Below are 16,680 nucleotides of genomic sequence, written 5' to 3' on the forward strand. Positions count from 1 at the left end.
AAGAGCTAACTTTCACAAACTTCAGCCATACTCAAGTTTGGTAGCTTGTTAAACCACAGACTCCCATTACTATCAATGAAGAGACATATTCAGTGGGTAAAACATCCCATGCTAAGGTAGATGCAATAAATCCCTCTCCAGGGAGACTTCCCATCTCTAAGCTGAGGAGACTAAGTCTACCTGCATAGCTAAGAGAAGGCATCTACCTTCTACACGACACTGGATCAGAAAAATCCTTGTCAAGGCTATCCATAAATACAACATGCGCTAGACTGTTTTATCAAACATCAAACTATTACTTTTTCAGAACAAATATTTTTTCATTTCACTGAAAACAATATAAAACAACTATCTTGCATCAATATAGCTAACTCCAAAGCTAGGGATTTATGATACTGATACATATACTAATATTACTTGAAAACTGAAGAATGAGCAAAAAACAAATAAAGGTGGAACTATTTTTTAATTTATAAAATAATCTTTAAGTAAGTTACACACAAATTGAATAAGTTTGATGTAACAGAGCTCCAACACACACTGAAGCCAACAAGCTGGCATGAAGTCATCTCAGTCAAGAACAGAAAAGTACTATTCTGCCGTTAATCACAACAGGTCTGCACCACAAAAATGGATTGTTTGACAGCAAAAGGAATACTACAGTATCACATGTAAAACTCCCCACTTTCTTAAAAAGAACACCACACAAACGAACAACAAAAAAATCCCACTCTTTAGAGCTTCAAGTCCTAAAACATATGGCAAAAAAGCCTACATAAACATTTTGGGGGCAAAAACTTACAATGAAGTCTCCTACTAGTAAACGATCAATAGTTTGCCTGATTTCAGCTTTCGTCTGCATTTTCAGTTTGTTGTACTGTCTTCTGGCAGCTTCAGCCACTCTTGCCTCTAACTCAGACTGATATCCGAAACCTGCACAAGAGATACAAAACCGACTAGGTATAATTTTGTTCATCTGTTATTGAATCAAGGAAAAAAAAAAAAAGAAAAGAGAGAAAAAAAATATATATTTTAAATTTTAGCAGTAAAATATAGGACAGGAAAACATAGCAGTTGAAAGCCACTGGCTGCACCTACACACCAGGCTGCTTCACAGAAAAAAGGAAGTGTCTAAGCACAAAAAAATCCCACCAAAAAAACATGTTTCCCAAACCTTTTTCTGGTCTTTATTTGACAGTCCTTCAACCCGAGTTACTACATTTGAGGGAGATAGAAAAGGTGGTAAGTGTGGCAACAGAGGAAATTCTGACTAAATGTCAAGAAGTTTGTGGAATGTGTAGGCAGTCTTTGTTTGTTTGTTTGTTTTCCTAGTTTGTTTTAAACTTTACCACTAACATTTATGGAATATTCTCATCTAGTGAGAAAAGATAAGTATCATCCACACCTTTATGCTAGGTAACTTAAATCTTTTGGTATTTGCCAAAATCAACAGAAAAAGAATTGGTACTTTAAGAACATTTTAATGTTCCTTATTCTCACTTCTCATCTCCTCAGAAATTGAACTTTAACAACTAAAATTGCAAAGGCAGTCAGTCACTTTATAATGTTACAGGCTCAGGTACTAGACTCCTAAATCTTGCTGTCCTTAGAAGCTTAGGGAAGCAGTATGTTCAACATCTAAAAAACAAGGTACCTCAAGCAGCTGTAACAAAGGTCAGACTGAATTTAACCACCAGAAGAGATACAACAGGAATTAAAACACAATTTCCCCTGTATCATTACTATAGAAAATATTCTGCTTTTAACTGTCCTCTCAAAAAACCTGTTGCTCTCCATCAATTTCCAGGAGAGATTACCGAAACAGGCCTCCTTATTTATGCATTTTAATTTAGGCAGCATGAACATCCACCATGTGGTAGAGTAGCAACTTGCAATTTTAAAGTCGAAGTTTCAGGAGCCTGCCCAAGCAAAATCCCTGATTCAATTAAACAAACAAACAAACAAACAAACAAACAAAATCATCCAGAGAAGACTCAGAGTATTGCTTAATTTGAAGTGGAGATTATTTGATTAGTGCTTTATATTTCTAAGAATGAAAATAAATAAAAATCAAAGATAAGAAAAGATATAATACCACCAAAAAAAACCCCCAACCCCACCAAAAAAACACATTAAAGGTTAACCTGAGGTATGAACCCTTCCCTTGTAGAAGAAGTCAGCTACTTTCTTAATGGCTTGTGGATTGTAAATAATATTTAGAGGTCTGGTACTGACTTCCAGGCGCCTCTCAAAATTGCTGTGGACAGGATTTCTTTCGTAAAGCATCTCAAACACTGGGGCATCAGGATCTGCAACTGAATAAAAAATGAGTTACGAAAAGCAGTTGTAAAAAAAACCAAAACAAACAAATGGACAAAAGCAAAAAACAAACCCCAAAGAATTTAGTAACTAATTGTTAAGTGGTACTACTATGAAAGTAATACCTGTCTGAAAATTATTCAGCAACAGAAAAGCAAGTGATATGATCAACTTCTACAATAAACCAAATTCAACATGGGATCCTAATGTTGAACTCCTAACAATTTTTTTCCTTTTTTTAAACCAAGACAAAGAGCAAGTGCAATTCCCATTGTCTTGAAATACATTTTTTTTCTTACTCTCTTTAAAGTCAACTTGCACCCTTATGTCTGAACAAAGCTTCTATGATTTTATCTTTACTATTTCCAAAAAGCACTTGCATGAATTCAAATTCTAGGCACTCAGTTTTGAAATTCCTGGTTTGTAGGAATTCTCTCATATGCTTGTTATCATCAAACATAAAATGAAATCTTTACCAGTGTTCTGATTAGTCATTTCTGAGGACAAACTTTGGAGTCCAAAGGAAGACATGCAGCCAACCTCCTTTTGCTGATAAGAATTTAAAAGAAAAAGATTGTTTAGATAAAATCAACCAAGCCACCTGATATAAGCATAAAAGTCTTTTCTGTATTAGTCTTGTGGTCACTTTGTAAGTGAATTATACATATAGTCTGAGATTATTATATGCATTTTTTTCCCTGATGTAGTCAAACAAGAGAAGGAAGTATGACTAAGAAGCTAACGCTATCTATTCATGTAGCAGATAGACTGAAGTCTGAAGTGCCAATTTCAGACAGTTCTCTATAAATTACAAAGTACAAAATACATGGGAAATTCTCATGGAATTAGGTTCAAATTTTGTTTGCTCAGAAGATATATTTGAAACCTTTTCAGCAATTCATTAGGAAGAAAAAAAAAAGTTCTGTATTTGTGTTTTTACTGTAACAGTATACAGGTGAAATAAAACCTTACTTGGACCAAAGAGCTTTATGAAAAAGAACAATCACTGATTAAGCAGCAATGCTGATCGTTCCAAAAATCAAATCTTGTTCAACAACTTGTCTTCTTCCCAACACATATAACTGTGATGTTAAAGTCACAAGCAAACAGAGCAAACAATGAAGAGTTCTACGAATGATGTTTGGAAAGGGAGGGGAAAAGTAAGTTCAACAAGTAGAAATTTTTCTTCAAGACTTTTGTGTTCTCTTTCTGGCATAAGACACAAACCAAGAAAAACATGTGTTGAGCTTTGGAATATAACTATTTTCACACACACTTATGCATCCTACATAGTAACTTAAAGAGCTTTTTTTCACCTACAGGATTTGGGAAAACAAGAACAGGAAATATGGTCCCTTCTGTTGCCAAATCCCTCAGAAAAAGACCACCAAGCTGAACTTTGAGAAGGGAAGAATTTCTGCGAGGAAGGGATTCTGCTAAGATCTTTACACCTGGAATACAAATACAAAAAATGCTTTTATTTCTTTTAGTACGCAGCATAGGTTATATTTAAATTTTACAGATAACAAATATCATCCAACAAACAAGTCTTTTGGAAGTGCTTAAATATATTTATTTCTACTAAAAAAATTAAACATGGCAATTTGGAATACATTACAATGATTGTGAAGCATGTATTTCTATAGTTGTCTTCCTTTCACACGTAACAACGTCTAAAATTAGACTTCTGTGTTGAAATCACTCACACATCTGGAGAGAAACTTAGTTTCACTTGATACATCAATTTCCGCAAGCTGTTTTCATATTTTCATTCTGAACTTTGTTTCGGTATAGTAATTTAAAGAATTAAAAACAAAAATCAAAGGAATGTCTGAAGGCAGACAAAGCTCTGGTCTTTTTTGAGAAAGAACAGAAATTGACTTAATACCTGAAAACTCCAGCTGCATAAAAGCAGTCTCCTCAGCATGCACTACCTTCTTCTCCTTATGCAACAGAGTAAAAGAGCCACCCTGCAACTGTAGATTTAATTTAGCAAAAACATGATCTCTCTTTGTAAAGGTATTCATGCTAGAAGCATCCGCAGCAGGATCAAAAAATTCATCTGCACCTAATTAAAAAAAAACAACAAAACACAAAACAACGCATTAAGTAAGTCAAGTTTCTGGAAGGCTACTGAAGAACAAAAAGGTTTCCCTGAATTTGAAAACAAAGATTTCCCCAGCTCTAGGGAAGAAAAATAGAAACAAAAAATAAAGCAGACATACCTTCTTCCTTAAGAAAAGTGAATATTCTCTTTTATTTCAATTAAGGTAATGTAAACCTAAATTTACGAAGACCCCAACAAACCAGCACTGTTAATGTTATATCCAGTCACAGAACGCTACGTGACCCCCACCCACCTGAACAGAAAGAGTCACAAAGCTCTTTACCATAAATACCTATAATAGTGGAAGCAAATGTATTCCATGTATCGCTTTAGAAATAAGCAGGTACACCAGGTACTGAGATTTTTTAACAGGTTATTAAGCTTTAGACAGGCTCTGCTGCCTAGGTACCTCAGTTGATACATGTAACCTTTTAACAGTACAGAACCAAAGAGCTGTTTCTGTTCACCTTTACCAGCTATCTAACCATGGTAGCGTTAACAGCCTTAAAAAGAAACAGAAACCCCGATATTTCCATACCTAGCATGTCTTCTGGATTCCACTGTTCCTTTGGGTCTGGCAGCAGCCCTTCAAAAGGTTCACCTTCGTATGTTTGCTGAGCATACCCATACCAACCTCCCCAACCAGGAAACCAAGACTGAAGATACTGCAGCATTCCAGTTCTACTGCCATGTGCAGATTCTGCTGTAGGGGAACCTCCAGGGGAATCGGGCAGCGGCTCTTTAACACTCTATGTTTGAACATTGAAGACATACGCATTACTGCTGGTAAGTGAAAGAATATCACAACTGTACAAAAACATCACAATAAAAATACAATTCCATCTACTATTTACTCAGCACTCTTCAGTAAACCAGCAGTGGTATTTTCAATCAATACTTAGCCTATTAGGAGAGCAGCAGCAAAGAAATAACAAACATATCATCAGTTAACTGCTGCACATTCATATATGAAGCCATATGGCACTATTTAAATCTTAGTCTAGAAACACTAAACCAAGTAAGAAGTCATTAGACACCATAAAACATAGCTCTAAATTTTAGCAACTGTATTTGAAAGATAGACGACATAGTACTGTTACAGAGATTAGTCCATATTCTATGAAGTGTGCTCAGAAAGCCATTCACATGAGGCTTACTTCTGCGATATATTTATTCTGCGAAAATACTCATTATAGGCCCTTATTTCCACTTTTTGGTTTTAAGATTAAAAGTACTTGCCCTAGGAATTCTGGCAAGGATACTATTGAGGAAGATCATCATATGACTAAACAAAAGATTTCACTGTGCCAATAACACAACAGTAAAAACTGCAGGAACTTAGCATTGTTTGCAATTTTAGCATTAATGCCACATTTCTAAATCAAAGCTAATACATGCTAACACTCTCCAGCAGAACAGAACACAATACCTCAGAATAAATCACTTGAAGATTCCAAATATTACCCTGTGTGTAGAGTGTTCCTCACCTCAGCTAGGTCATGAAATTTATCATGAACTATCTCATACAGTATCTTCAACTCTTCGTAAGTTTGCTCATCCTCAATACGATGCATTTCTGCCTGCAAAGACAAAAAAGGTAAAGTAACTGCACTAAAAGGATATAGCACCTTGTTCACAAACACGTCAAACATCTCTGCACTGAGTAAGTTAGAGATTTATAGAAAAAACTAACATGGCATTAACGATAGTATCCAAGTGCCTAAGCACAGGAAAATGAACAGAAGTCATGTGGGCAACCGTAACGCTGACATTCCTCCATATTACAAATAAAGTTTATTTGCATTGTAAAATACATTATTTTAACACTTTTCATGGCAAAAATTCCTTGCCCAACGATATCCTCCTATCATGCATCAGAAGCCAGGTTTGCAGCACAAAATTTAAGCCATGGAAAATAACCAGATTTAACAGAATGCCTAGCTTAGCCAGGAGCAAAAAAAGCTTCTGTCTCAAGTAAGGAAGGTAGAGGAAATGAATTGCATAAATTAGGACATTGTCGTATTCATATTCAGTTACTTAGGCATGTTGTCTTTTAGCCTCCACTGATTATGAAGTTGTGGAAGCTTATGATTCACCCAAGTCTAAAAAATATATCATGGAACAAGAAAGCAAAAGACATTTTCCTAGTCCAATGGCATTGCCCTTGTTACATTTCACAGCTCTGCTGAAGACAATACAAGCTGTATGAAAGTAAAAGTCTCCTGCTTTGCCAGGCACTATAAAATTTCCAGTACATTGCCCTACTCCTGCAGTTCATGTGTAAGTAACACAAGTAAGGATTACATACAACTTAAGGTATCAATAGAATCACACCTGTAATTACGACAGGTGAGCTACATGGTGCCCTGAACTGATTTAACGAAAAAGTCCCAATACACCTAAAGATAAAAAGCACCTAATTCTAGTTCACAGGTTTTTTTCTTTCTGAAGTAGGACACAGGTTCATTGTTAGGGGCACTTTCCCTCTAAATTCTTCATCCTAAAATCAACTGTGGACAACAAAAACAAAAAAACAACAAACCCCAAACACACTGTCAACTAGCCACAATTTTTCCCAAATTATCTACCCAACCATATGGGTGACCTGACACACTTCTGATATTTAAATACTTTTTGAGTCTATAGAGAACAGGACTTAAGAAAGCATGTCACCGACTGACATGAGCATTCTATGCGAGTTAATGATATTTTTGGTGAAAACCAGTTACAGCTCAAAAAAAAGACAGCTTTTTGCATAGCAAGACAAAAACACAAGAACCCTGCTGCACACACACCTCCCACAAGCCCAGGTTTTAAGCATTAAAAACTCAGTTGTGGTCAAAAGACAGTCTGTTCAGTGAAAATGGCCTGCAGCAGAACTAAAGATGTTTCTAAACTAGAACAGATTTTAAATTTGAGAAGATGAAACGAATCAAATGTAAGATGATTAATCAACACTGTAGAAAACTCAAATCTAAATACCTGCTCTGCAGTAGACAGTGGTTCCCCCTTCAACTTGCTATAATACATGTCAGTGTAAGATACTGCATCTTGGGCCCGATGTAATGCGAACTCCCAGGTAGAACGTTGTCTCTGCTCCCTGATCTCCGAAAGATTAGCATTCAAAGCAAAGATCCACCATTCTCGGCAGCTGAAACATTTTTAAATTACTGTATTACCAATATTTTAAAAAAAACCCACAAGTGCATGTCAAACTGGTGAAAGATCCAGGAGAGGTTCAGTGAAAAAACAGAGGGCAACTGGTCAGAAAAAGCATCAGTATTAGAGACAGCATATATGGGCTAGTTCTACAAATTGTGTAGGACAGTGGTCTGCAAAGTCCCAACCACTTTAGTGGGATTTAGTATAGCTGTTATGTATCAGGGATAGACAAAATGTTGAGTTACATAGACCTCTGGTCTGAACTGACACCATCTTTCTTATTTATCAATAAAAGAAACTTAATAGGAGCTCTTTGCACAAAGAAAATTTCAGAACTCCACAGTGTGCGCATGGGGGTACAACTGCCAACTTAACTTCAGTTCTTGGAAGCTGTGAAAGAAGGATTTAAAGCCTCAGGTAAGAATAATTTTATTTAAAGTTTGAATTACATCTGAATATTTAAAACTGATTTATGAGGTAGGGGAACAAAACATGAAAACTGAAACTCTAATATATGGTTATTATCTACCTTTTTATATTTGTCTTCATTCTAGTCTCCCCACTACAGTTTTTAGTATCATATTAACAACACCACATATGTAGATATACTTACTTCTCAGTTACTGTAACCTTTGGTCTCCACTTCCTGAATTTAAGCTGGCGTTCCTTCCTAGCCAGTTCCTTTAAAAATCCCATGATCTGCCGATACTGCATCTTTTAGTAAAACAACACACAGATCAATTAGGCAATATTGGAGTGCTTTCCAAAGCAAAGGGGAGGAAAAACCAGAACAAAAAATTAACCACAGGCTTAGTTATCTGCATCAATGGCCTGCATATGGCTTCAGAATTAAGATTAATGTTAATCACAACTCATAATTTGGTTCTGTAGTGTCACATATCTTCTCCCAGTAGCTAGTAGTTAATATGTGACATTCAGTTTACAGGCTTCCTTATTTACAAACACACAGAATGAAATCTCCTTCCATGTCCGATTATCAACCTAACATCAGCTGCTATTGTACATTCTATAGACTAAAAAACACCATATGCATCCCCCTATTACTACAATAAACAAACAAGAATGTAATTTTTTTGCAATAATCAGTTGCAGTAAAATAATTAAATAATTTGGAATGTTTGGTTTTAAAACAAACAACTTCTTTAGTATATCCCTTTCAGTTGCCTCTAAAATTAAATCTTTAAGACAGTATTATTATGCTACAATAATTGGTATTTAAGCTGTTACAAACACTACCACAGTTTTATGACCCTTACAGGTATTTCACTGTTTGAATCAGCAACTGTTTTCTTAGAGATAGATAATTCAAGATGGCATTTTACCAGCAGAATCTTCAGAAGCACTAACATACAAACAACAGTTGCAGCAGGTGGGAAGGAAAAAATACACTCTATGTCAAACTACCCATTTGAATTTGTAGACATTGGGATAACCAAAACATAAAGGAATATCTTCTTTAATCAGTCATTTTGTTAGAAACTGACATAAAGTAGTGTGCAATACAGCATACAGATACCCAAGCAATCTTGAAGACTAACTAGTTTGGACAGCCAACGCAGACTAACATAGTTAACAGCACACAGTTCATGACGGCCTCATTTTCCCTGCTTCTCAACAGTCTCTGTTTCAGATATTGAGAGTTAAATGAAGATGGTTGGTATTCACCTGTGAAAGCTTCAAGGGTATAGTCTCAAGCTGAATGTCACACTCAAGCCGTGGAGTCTGGCGTGATCTTAAAGGCTCCTTAGAACAATTTCGCTTAAGAAGAGCAGAAGTGCATACAGGTTCCATGATGTAATTATGATCACGACTTTCCATACTTCTATCCATTGCTTCCTGTGGGTTACAAGCAAATTTATTCTATAAGAAATGAGTGTACAATACTTATTAGGATGCACTGGTTTCATATACTAGACTACGCTTTATAATATGCCAGTCCATTAAAAAAACCTCTTGAACACGCTCTCTCTTCAAAGGTAAACCAAGGTATTTCACAGCACAGCCTTTGTGGGTTGCACATGTATCCTATCATTATAGCATGAAACCATAAACTTCTGTTGCTCTTAAAAGCACCAGATCCAATAAATTCTAAGTCAATTAGGTCTGCAATATAGAAAGGAGACTAACAACAACAACAAAAATCTCTCTTTCCTATGCAATATCTCTCTCTCGTACCTGTAGCTGACCAGGAGGCAGGTCACCCAATAAAGTGCAGTTGGTATCCCAATAAACACTGAAGTCAGCAACATCCAACTGTTTTTTCCGCATCAGCTTCTCTACCTGAAGCAGAAAAAGTGGAATAAAGTCAAGATCACACACCACATGCCATGTAGTTTTTAGTTCTACATACTCAATAAACACTATGAAATGCCCAGAGTCAATTTATTACAATAACCATAACATTATTAAAATTCCACACTTTTTACTAAATATTTACGAGCACCCATAAAATACAGCATCACATCTTAGCTGCCATGAGTTCTTGTACAAAAAGTTATACTTACTGGCTCAAATACTGCGTTTTGCATCGATACATTTTTGATGCATATGCCAAATGCAAATGGCTGCAAAGGATTTGTGACACCATCTTCAAACCTCAAATGGACATCCTGAATTTTTAACTAGACAGAAAAAAAACATTACTAGAGACAACTATTTACATCATTAGATTGGACAGCAATACTATTCATTAATACTGAAGCAATTTAATATTTAATTTCTGCAATTCTTCAACAAATTTCTGGTAGTTATTTGGAGCTTATAAAAATCCTATTCCTCACTTCTGGTTTTGTACTCTCTGGTTCCGTCTTCTCAAATATCACTAGTCCCTGTCCTCCTCCCCAAAAACAACCAGCCACCTTCCCAAGACAGTGTATTTTATTTTGCTATCCTACTATTATTCTCCATTTTAAAGGCAAATGTGCAGTGGCCAACCGAAGACTCAAATTTGTTTTATGTACTGGAATCATCAGCGTGGACCAGAATTACAAACCAGTAACAATACAAGGTGACCCGAACTAATTTTATATTGGCAAAACCTTTGAGAGCACTGAGTTACTGTGGTTTCTCAGAGAATGTAGAGTCCAGGACTGAGGAAAGCATAGATACTCTCGCCTTGAGCTCCTGCACCAAATACATTCTTCTCAAACATATCAGGAAAAGCAAGCAGTCTGAGCTATCTTGCTTCTAAATTGCCTCTAGTGAGTTGAAATGCAACCAAATAATATAGTCAGTCCATCTGCACATGAGGAAAAAGGATAGTCCTTTCATGTAGGCAAGCAGACAAACTTCAGCAAGTAATACATAGAAAGCTGCTGCTTCTTAAACACAAATGATTAATGATGTAAATGTTGCTAAAATGTCATTAACTACATTAGGACTTCCAAAGAGAAAAAGCAACAGAGTGTAACAGCCATACTTTTGAGTCATTTTGATACTTAGGAGGCATATGGCAGATTTTTATTAATAGTAGAAAAAGAATAATTAAAGAACTTGAGAGACAAGTCAAATAATCAAATCATAGACCAGCAGAAACTCTGAGATTTGTATCTTTACAAATTATCTTTTTATCAAAACAAATCACGCTCTGCTACTTCATAAGCAATTCAGTATTTCAGTGGGTTTATAACTAAAAGAATTAAAATGTGAGCAAAAACCATCAGACTTCATGCAAATTCATTATCCACCTACTGTTACAAACCAAAAAAACCTGATGTTTTCCCCTTGGTAAAAGCAGGATGGAGGGTTTTTGCTTTCCAGAAGTCCCCATCAGGACTAGTTTAAGACTGAGGTTATGAAAGTTCAGTCTGAAAAGGGACTGTCCTCTGCCAAACATCTACCTTTGATTTACGTATTTCTTTTCTGAGGACTACACAATGGGAAGCACAGTGGGCACAGGTAATTCTTAACAAGTGGGAAAAGCTCTACAACGCAAAGGCTTACTTCAATGTTTTCTACAATTCTTGTGACTACAGATGCAGTAACTGAGTACCAGTAAGATTCCCCTTTCTGTTGTCGTTCTTTCTAAAAGAGAAAATAGGGATAAGCATTAACCACCACTGTAACAACTGGTCAGGAAACAATATACCTTGTTATACTGAAATTACTGTGAACAGGGCGAAAGAGAAAAAAAACCCAACAATTTCAGTATCTCCAATATATGTGGGACACACAACATGACAGGGGTGGGGTGGGGCAGAAATTGCACAATGTGAGCATGTATGAATCAAATTCTAACTTAGTTTCCTATACATTTGTTCTCCCACTTTTTAGGTGACTTAAATGCAATCCATCTACTGTAGCAGTTTCTTCACCATGAAAGACAAGTGTGACTCACTTTCCATTTTTCTTCAAGGGCTAGAAGAAGGGCTTTCTTGTGTTCTCTTTCTTGCAACTTCTCCCTTTCCTCATCAAAATCTTCTTTTTTTTCTGGTGCACCAATTAAGTGCAGTTTTGAGACAGATATCACCCATGGATCCACATGTGGGCGATAAAAAGGTATCTGTAGTGTTATTTTGCCAATGAAACCTAGATATACAGAACAGAGATGCTATCAGATTCTGTGTAAACGTATTTTATCATCCTTGGAAAACCTGCAAGAAAAAGTGGTAAGAAACAAACTCTTACTAAAAGTAAGAAACAAACAAGCTAAAATAGAACTGGATTACCTGAAAACCAGGTTACCTCATTTGTTCAAGCTTCTGACTCACAGGTAAAGGTTCTTCTAAAATATGTGGTACTTCCTGTTTATAAATATTTGTCCTGCACACACAAGCAAAATACAAACCTGCCTTTACTTCAAATGGTAATTCCAGTTCCTTCAAGGCATCTTTCTTTAGCGGCAAGTTTTCCAATTCAACAGCGCCTATACAAAGCAGAAAAAGAGATGTCTGTTAAACAAAGTTATGTTAAAGAATGCCAGCTTGAACATTATAAGCCTAAAATGACTAGCATCATGTTTTAAAGGAAAAAAAAAAACAAATAGGATTTCATGAGAACAGCCAACCTACCACTTCAAGTTGCGTTACAACTGTAATGATTATTTAATATAGTTGCTAATTTTCCAATGCCATATGCTCAAACTATTTGATGAGGTCATCTAGAAGTGATCTTCTGCAAGGTTTAGATCTGAACTTTATTGTAACCAAGGAGAAAGCTTCTACTCTGTCTTTTCAAAGAAGATACTTCAAGTATTTTCTCAGTATTACAAAAAGCATGCACAAAAAAGCTTTGAAGTGTTATAAAATATTCTCTCCAAAAATAGCAGATAATAGCAGCAAAAGGTAAATTAGAAAGCATTGATTTGAGGACTCTGTAAAAGTACAAGACTCGTGAACAGAACATGACGTCACATGACATAAACCATAAGTCTTAATTACAGGGTAGTAACTACTAGCACCAAAACATAAGAAGTAAAGACTACAGAATACCTCCTGCCACAGTCCCTCAATAGGAAAGTTACTGAACAGTATTAAGAAAAATTACATTCAAATATTATATAAATTAAACATGCTGATAAGATATGCTAAGCTTACTTTTGAAAGTTTCATATGAACTGGTTTAACAGTGTTGATAAAAAGCAACACAGATAGGAACAAAAGAGAATTTACTATTCATTGTAAAGTGCTAGCACAAAACTCTATACTAAAAGGGTTTATATAAACGTTAAACACAGTATTAAGCGATTGTTTCTATTCCACCTTCCAGTTATCACAAAAACATAGCACTTTTTTTTTTAAATCACAGTATGAAAACACTATAGAAAATACCACAAAGCCTCACCTTTTAGAAGAGCAACTGAAAGTTGGTCTGTGTTCAGGTTATTGACATATTTGCCCAAATAGGTGTTGAGGACCCAGGCTACCAATCCTTCCAACATGACTGTCCTAGAAGAGGGCAACTAATGTTTTTCTGTCATTTTCTAGATTTCTGTTCCATAATTAGTCTCGCTCTGAAAGAAAAAACATGAAGAAAATGATTGTCTGAAACATACTCTCAGCAGAGCTGACATACTGCTATCACTGTAATTCTTACTGTAATCAATCTAAAAAGCAGTAAAAACACTAAGCTTGATTTCCACCTTAAAAAAATGCTTTATGCTATGTCCTTTAAGTCTCAAATCAGAGTTTCATATAGAGCTTTGATGACTACAGACCACTCCCATTTGCGAATTAAGTTCATCTTTCCATCCTTTGTCTAATTAAAACACTGCATTTTGTTGCAATAATCAAGAAGGCCAATCTACAATCCTCTTCCAGAAAAGAGAAGACTAAAATTCCACATTGATCTGAAGCAGCTCTGCACCGGCCTCCTCAACTTCTGCTGCCAGTATTTTCTTCAAGTTGCCAGCATTCTGGTTTGGGAAGCCTGGTCTAAAGTAACAGCCCAGAGCCTTCGACTGTATTTCTGTAGAATTCTTATGTGACATCTGTGAAACAACTCACCCTACCCAAACCCCTTTTTTTGGAAGAGCGTGTATGTGGGAAGTAATCAGATACAAGTCCCATAAATAGCTCATCAACAGTTACTCTAAGAGGTTTTCCAAGTGATAGCATAGATTACTGCATCAACGAGGGGAAAAAAGCTACATTAGAAAAGCAACACTGGTCAAACACATGAACATTTCCCTTCATACTCTTCTCCAACCATTTCTGTTTCCGCTTAGGTGGTAATCAGACCATTAAAACCCCTACGTCCCTGTTCAAGTTTTTAACCAGTGAATTGCAAAACTACTATTAGCTTCTGCAAGGGCAGGATCAAATATGTTATTATAGTAAGGAAAAAAGCATGCAGGCCATATCTTCTGGTTAGAATGCAGTAAATATATCAGTTCTGTGTTTAGAAAAGTCTCCCAACCCCACATCCCTCCCTAAGCCAGTATAGTAAGATTGAGTGCTACAGAGCAGAAAAGCAAGATATGTCAGACTTATTTACATCTGACAATAGACGAAAACAACTTCAAGAGTTACATTTTAAATTTTATATTAAGATGCAGGGTTTTCCCATAATGAGTTTTGTTTTATTTTAGGCACCCCCATTTAAGCCTTTATTTCTTTAAAAAACAAGCCAGTGAAAATATGTAACTAATACAGTTAAATAAAATAACCAGAATTAAGCAAATAATGAAAGGCTTTTTCAAAAGGCTGAAAAGTCTGTCATGCAGAATGCAACACAAACATCATAAATAAGACAGGAAGTTACATTTAAATAAAGCATATCTTCATGTTAAACACGTTTAACATTTTTATCTTTGCAAAATTTGTCAATGTTTTTCAAAAGTAATAGTATCATTCCACATAATAAAGACCAAGCATTCGTACAAATGGGGCCACCATCTTATCTTATAGATTTTTATTCTAATAAAATTGACAAGAAAGCTGACGTTCAAACAAAAGCAAATACAGTAACTCTTGTCATGTTACCCCTAAAAAACATAAGTAAATAAAAAAATAAATCTACAGGTGTTAGGAGCCAAATCAGAGGAAAGATCTTGAAGAAACATTCAGAAGCACAGAAGAGGTTAGCATCCCAGAGACTGAAAACCTCCAGTGCATGAACAATTCCATGCCTGAAGTCATCACAAGAACTGTAAATAAAGCAAATCACCTCCTTAACCTAAACTCGTGGAACATAAACAACTATTGAGGAATCTTTCAAGTGTTTTAAGGCTTTTACATTTATAACTTTCTAGTCCACTGCTGTGCCACGGGAAAGAAAAACAAAACACTTCTTTTCTGTGACAGTGTTTTTATTCTCTTAACATACATAGTAGAAAACGAACAGTAAGCACTCAACAGGGTGAGAATCACAGTCCAAACCTGGACCTCACTCAAAGCTGGCTCACTTTTTCTGGAAAAAGATGTAATTTTTCCAACAGGGAGGACGAGCCAGGCCCCGAATTGAGGAGTGGGGCCTGGCTCAGCTGGCCAGGGGCTGCGGGCAGCGCAAAGGCTGCGGGCAAGGAGGGAAGACAGCTGGGACGATGTCGCCTGTCAGTGCCAGGGAGAAGGGGGGCATTTTACTCAGCGCCCGGTGACACAGAAAAAGGGCGGGGAGCAGCCTTCAGGACGCTCTCCCGTCTCTCTCTCCACGCAAGCAAACACATCGTGGGAGGAAGAGATACGCAAGAGAGGAGACCTGTTGGCACGGAACGCCTGTCGGAGTCGAAGCGAAAGGTCACCTTGCCCAGAGGCGGCCGGAGCGAGCTCCGAGGAAGCCACGGAGAGGCCGGGGGCAAACGGCCTGCACCACGCGGGGAAGGCGCCCGAGGGGCACGCTCGAGGCCCGGCCACGGGGCCGAGGGCGGAGGCGCCACGCAGAGCCCCGGCGGGGGACCGCGCTCCCCTCCCCGGCCCCGAGGCGCAGGGACAAGGGGCTGCGCCGCTGCCCCTCGCCCCCCCCGGGGCCGGGACGGCGGGGCGGAGCCCTGCGAGGGGCGTGAGGCAGGGAGGGGCCCCTCAGGGCCGGGCCCGCGCCATGCAGCCGCGGTCGAGGTCGGAGCGGAGGCTGACGGAGGAGGAAGCGACAGCCGGGGCCCGGGGCCGCCGTCGCGGCGCCGCCCCGCCTCCCCAGCCCGCCGGTACCCACCTGGGCTCCCGGTGGCGGCCGCCTCCTCGATGGTGCGCGGGGTCGGCGGACCGCCCGCCAATCGATCGCGAGCCAACCGACGGGGGGACGCCTGGGTAGGGGAGCGCCGAGCTATCGATGTGCGCCTCCCTCGCCTCTTCGAGGCGGAGCCGGCCCGACCGGCGGCGGGGCGGGCGGGGCCGGTCTCGCTCCGCGCCGCCTGCAGGGGCGCCCGGGGAGCGCTGCCCCGCCGGCCGCGGCGCCGGGGGACGCGAAGGTCCCGCCAGCGGGAGCGCGGGCCGCCGGCGTCTGCGCGCCTGGGGCCCGCCCTGGCAGGGCCCGCCCGGGAGCCCCGGCCAGAAGCGTTTGTGGGGCCGGGGTCCTGACGCGGGGCCCCTCACAGCCGCGGTCGTGTCGAGTAGGTGGCAGTACGCAAAGTCTTCTGGCTCTTAAAAGCGTCAAAGGTCCATTTGCCCGGACTGGAGGGCAAGATGACGACTCTGTTC

General features: G+C 38.6%; 1 protein-coding gene across 5 annotated transcripts in view; it reads right to left on the reverse strand.

The window, feature by feature from the left end:
- The window catches only part of VPS13D (vacuolar protein sorting 13 homolog D), a 111,430-nt gene extending 95,117 nt beyond the window's left edge, over positions 1-16,313 (reverse strand). For 3 of the 5 annotated variants that reach the window (XM_072884143.1, XM_072884146.1, XM_072884142.1), the window contains exons 1-17: positions 16,196-16,313; positions 13,391-13,559; positions 12,396-12,473; positions 11,946-12,136; positions 11,552-11,632; positions 10,114-10,230; positions 9,785-9,889; positions 9,275-9,445; positions 8,202-8,302; positions 7,409-7,577; positions 5,914-6,006; positions 4,965-5,175; positions 4,208-4,387; positions 3,640-3,770; positions 2,796-2,868; positions 2,145-2,315; positions 803-933 (exon numbers count right to left, since the gene is read on the reverse strand). In XM_072884143.1, coding sequence (XP_072740244.1) covers positions 803-933; positions 2,145-2,315; positions 2,796-2,868; positions 3,640-3,770; positions 4,208-4,387; positions 4,965-5,175; positions 5,914-6,006; positions 7,409-7,577; positions 8,202-8,302; positions 9,275-9,445; positions 9,785-9,889; positions 10,114-10,230; positions 11,552-11,632; positions 11,946-12,136; positions 12,396-12,473; positions 13,391-13,487 — 2,100 coding nt within the window. In that variant the 5' untranslated portion in view covers positions 13,488-13,559; positions 16,196-16,313. The remainder of the gene's footprint in view (positions 1-802; positions 934-2,144; positions 2,316-2,795; positions 2,869-3,639; positions 3,771-4,207; positions 4,388-4,964; positions 5,176-5,913; positions 6,007-7,408; positions 7,578-8,201; positions 8,303-9,274; positions 9,446-9,784; positions 9,890-10,113; positions 10,231-11,551; positions 11,633-11,945; positions 12,137-12,395; positions 12,474-13,390; positions 13,560-16,195) is intronic. The other 2 variants (XM_072884145.1, XM_072884144.1) reach the window with 1 other exon arrangement.
- Positions 16,314-16,680: the final 367 nt, after the last annotated feature.

The sequence above is a fragment of the Ciconia boyciana genome, chromosome 19 (assembly GCF_034638445.1).
Source record: "Ciconia boyciana chromosome 19, ASM3463844v1, whole genome shotgun sequence".
Taxonomy (NCBI): Eukaryota; Metazoa; Chordata; class Aves; order Ciconiiformes; family Ciconiidae; genus Ciconia; species Ciconia boyciana.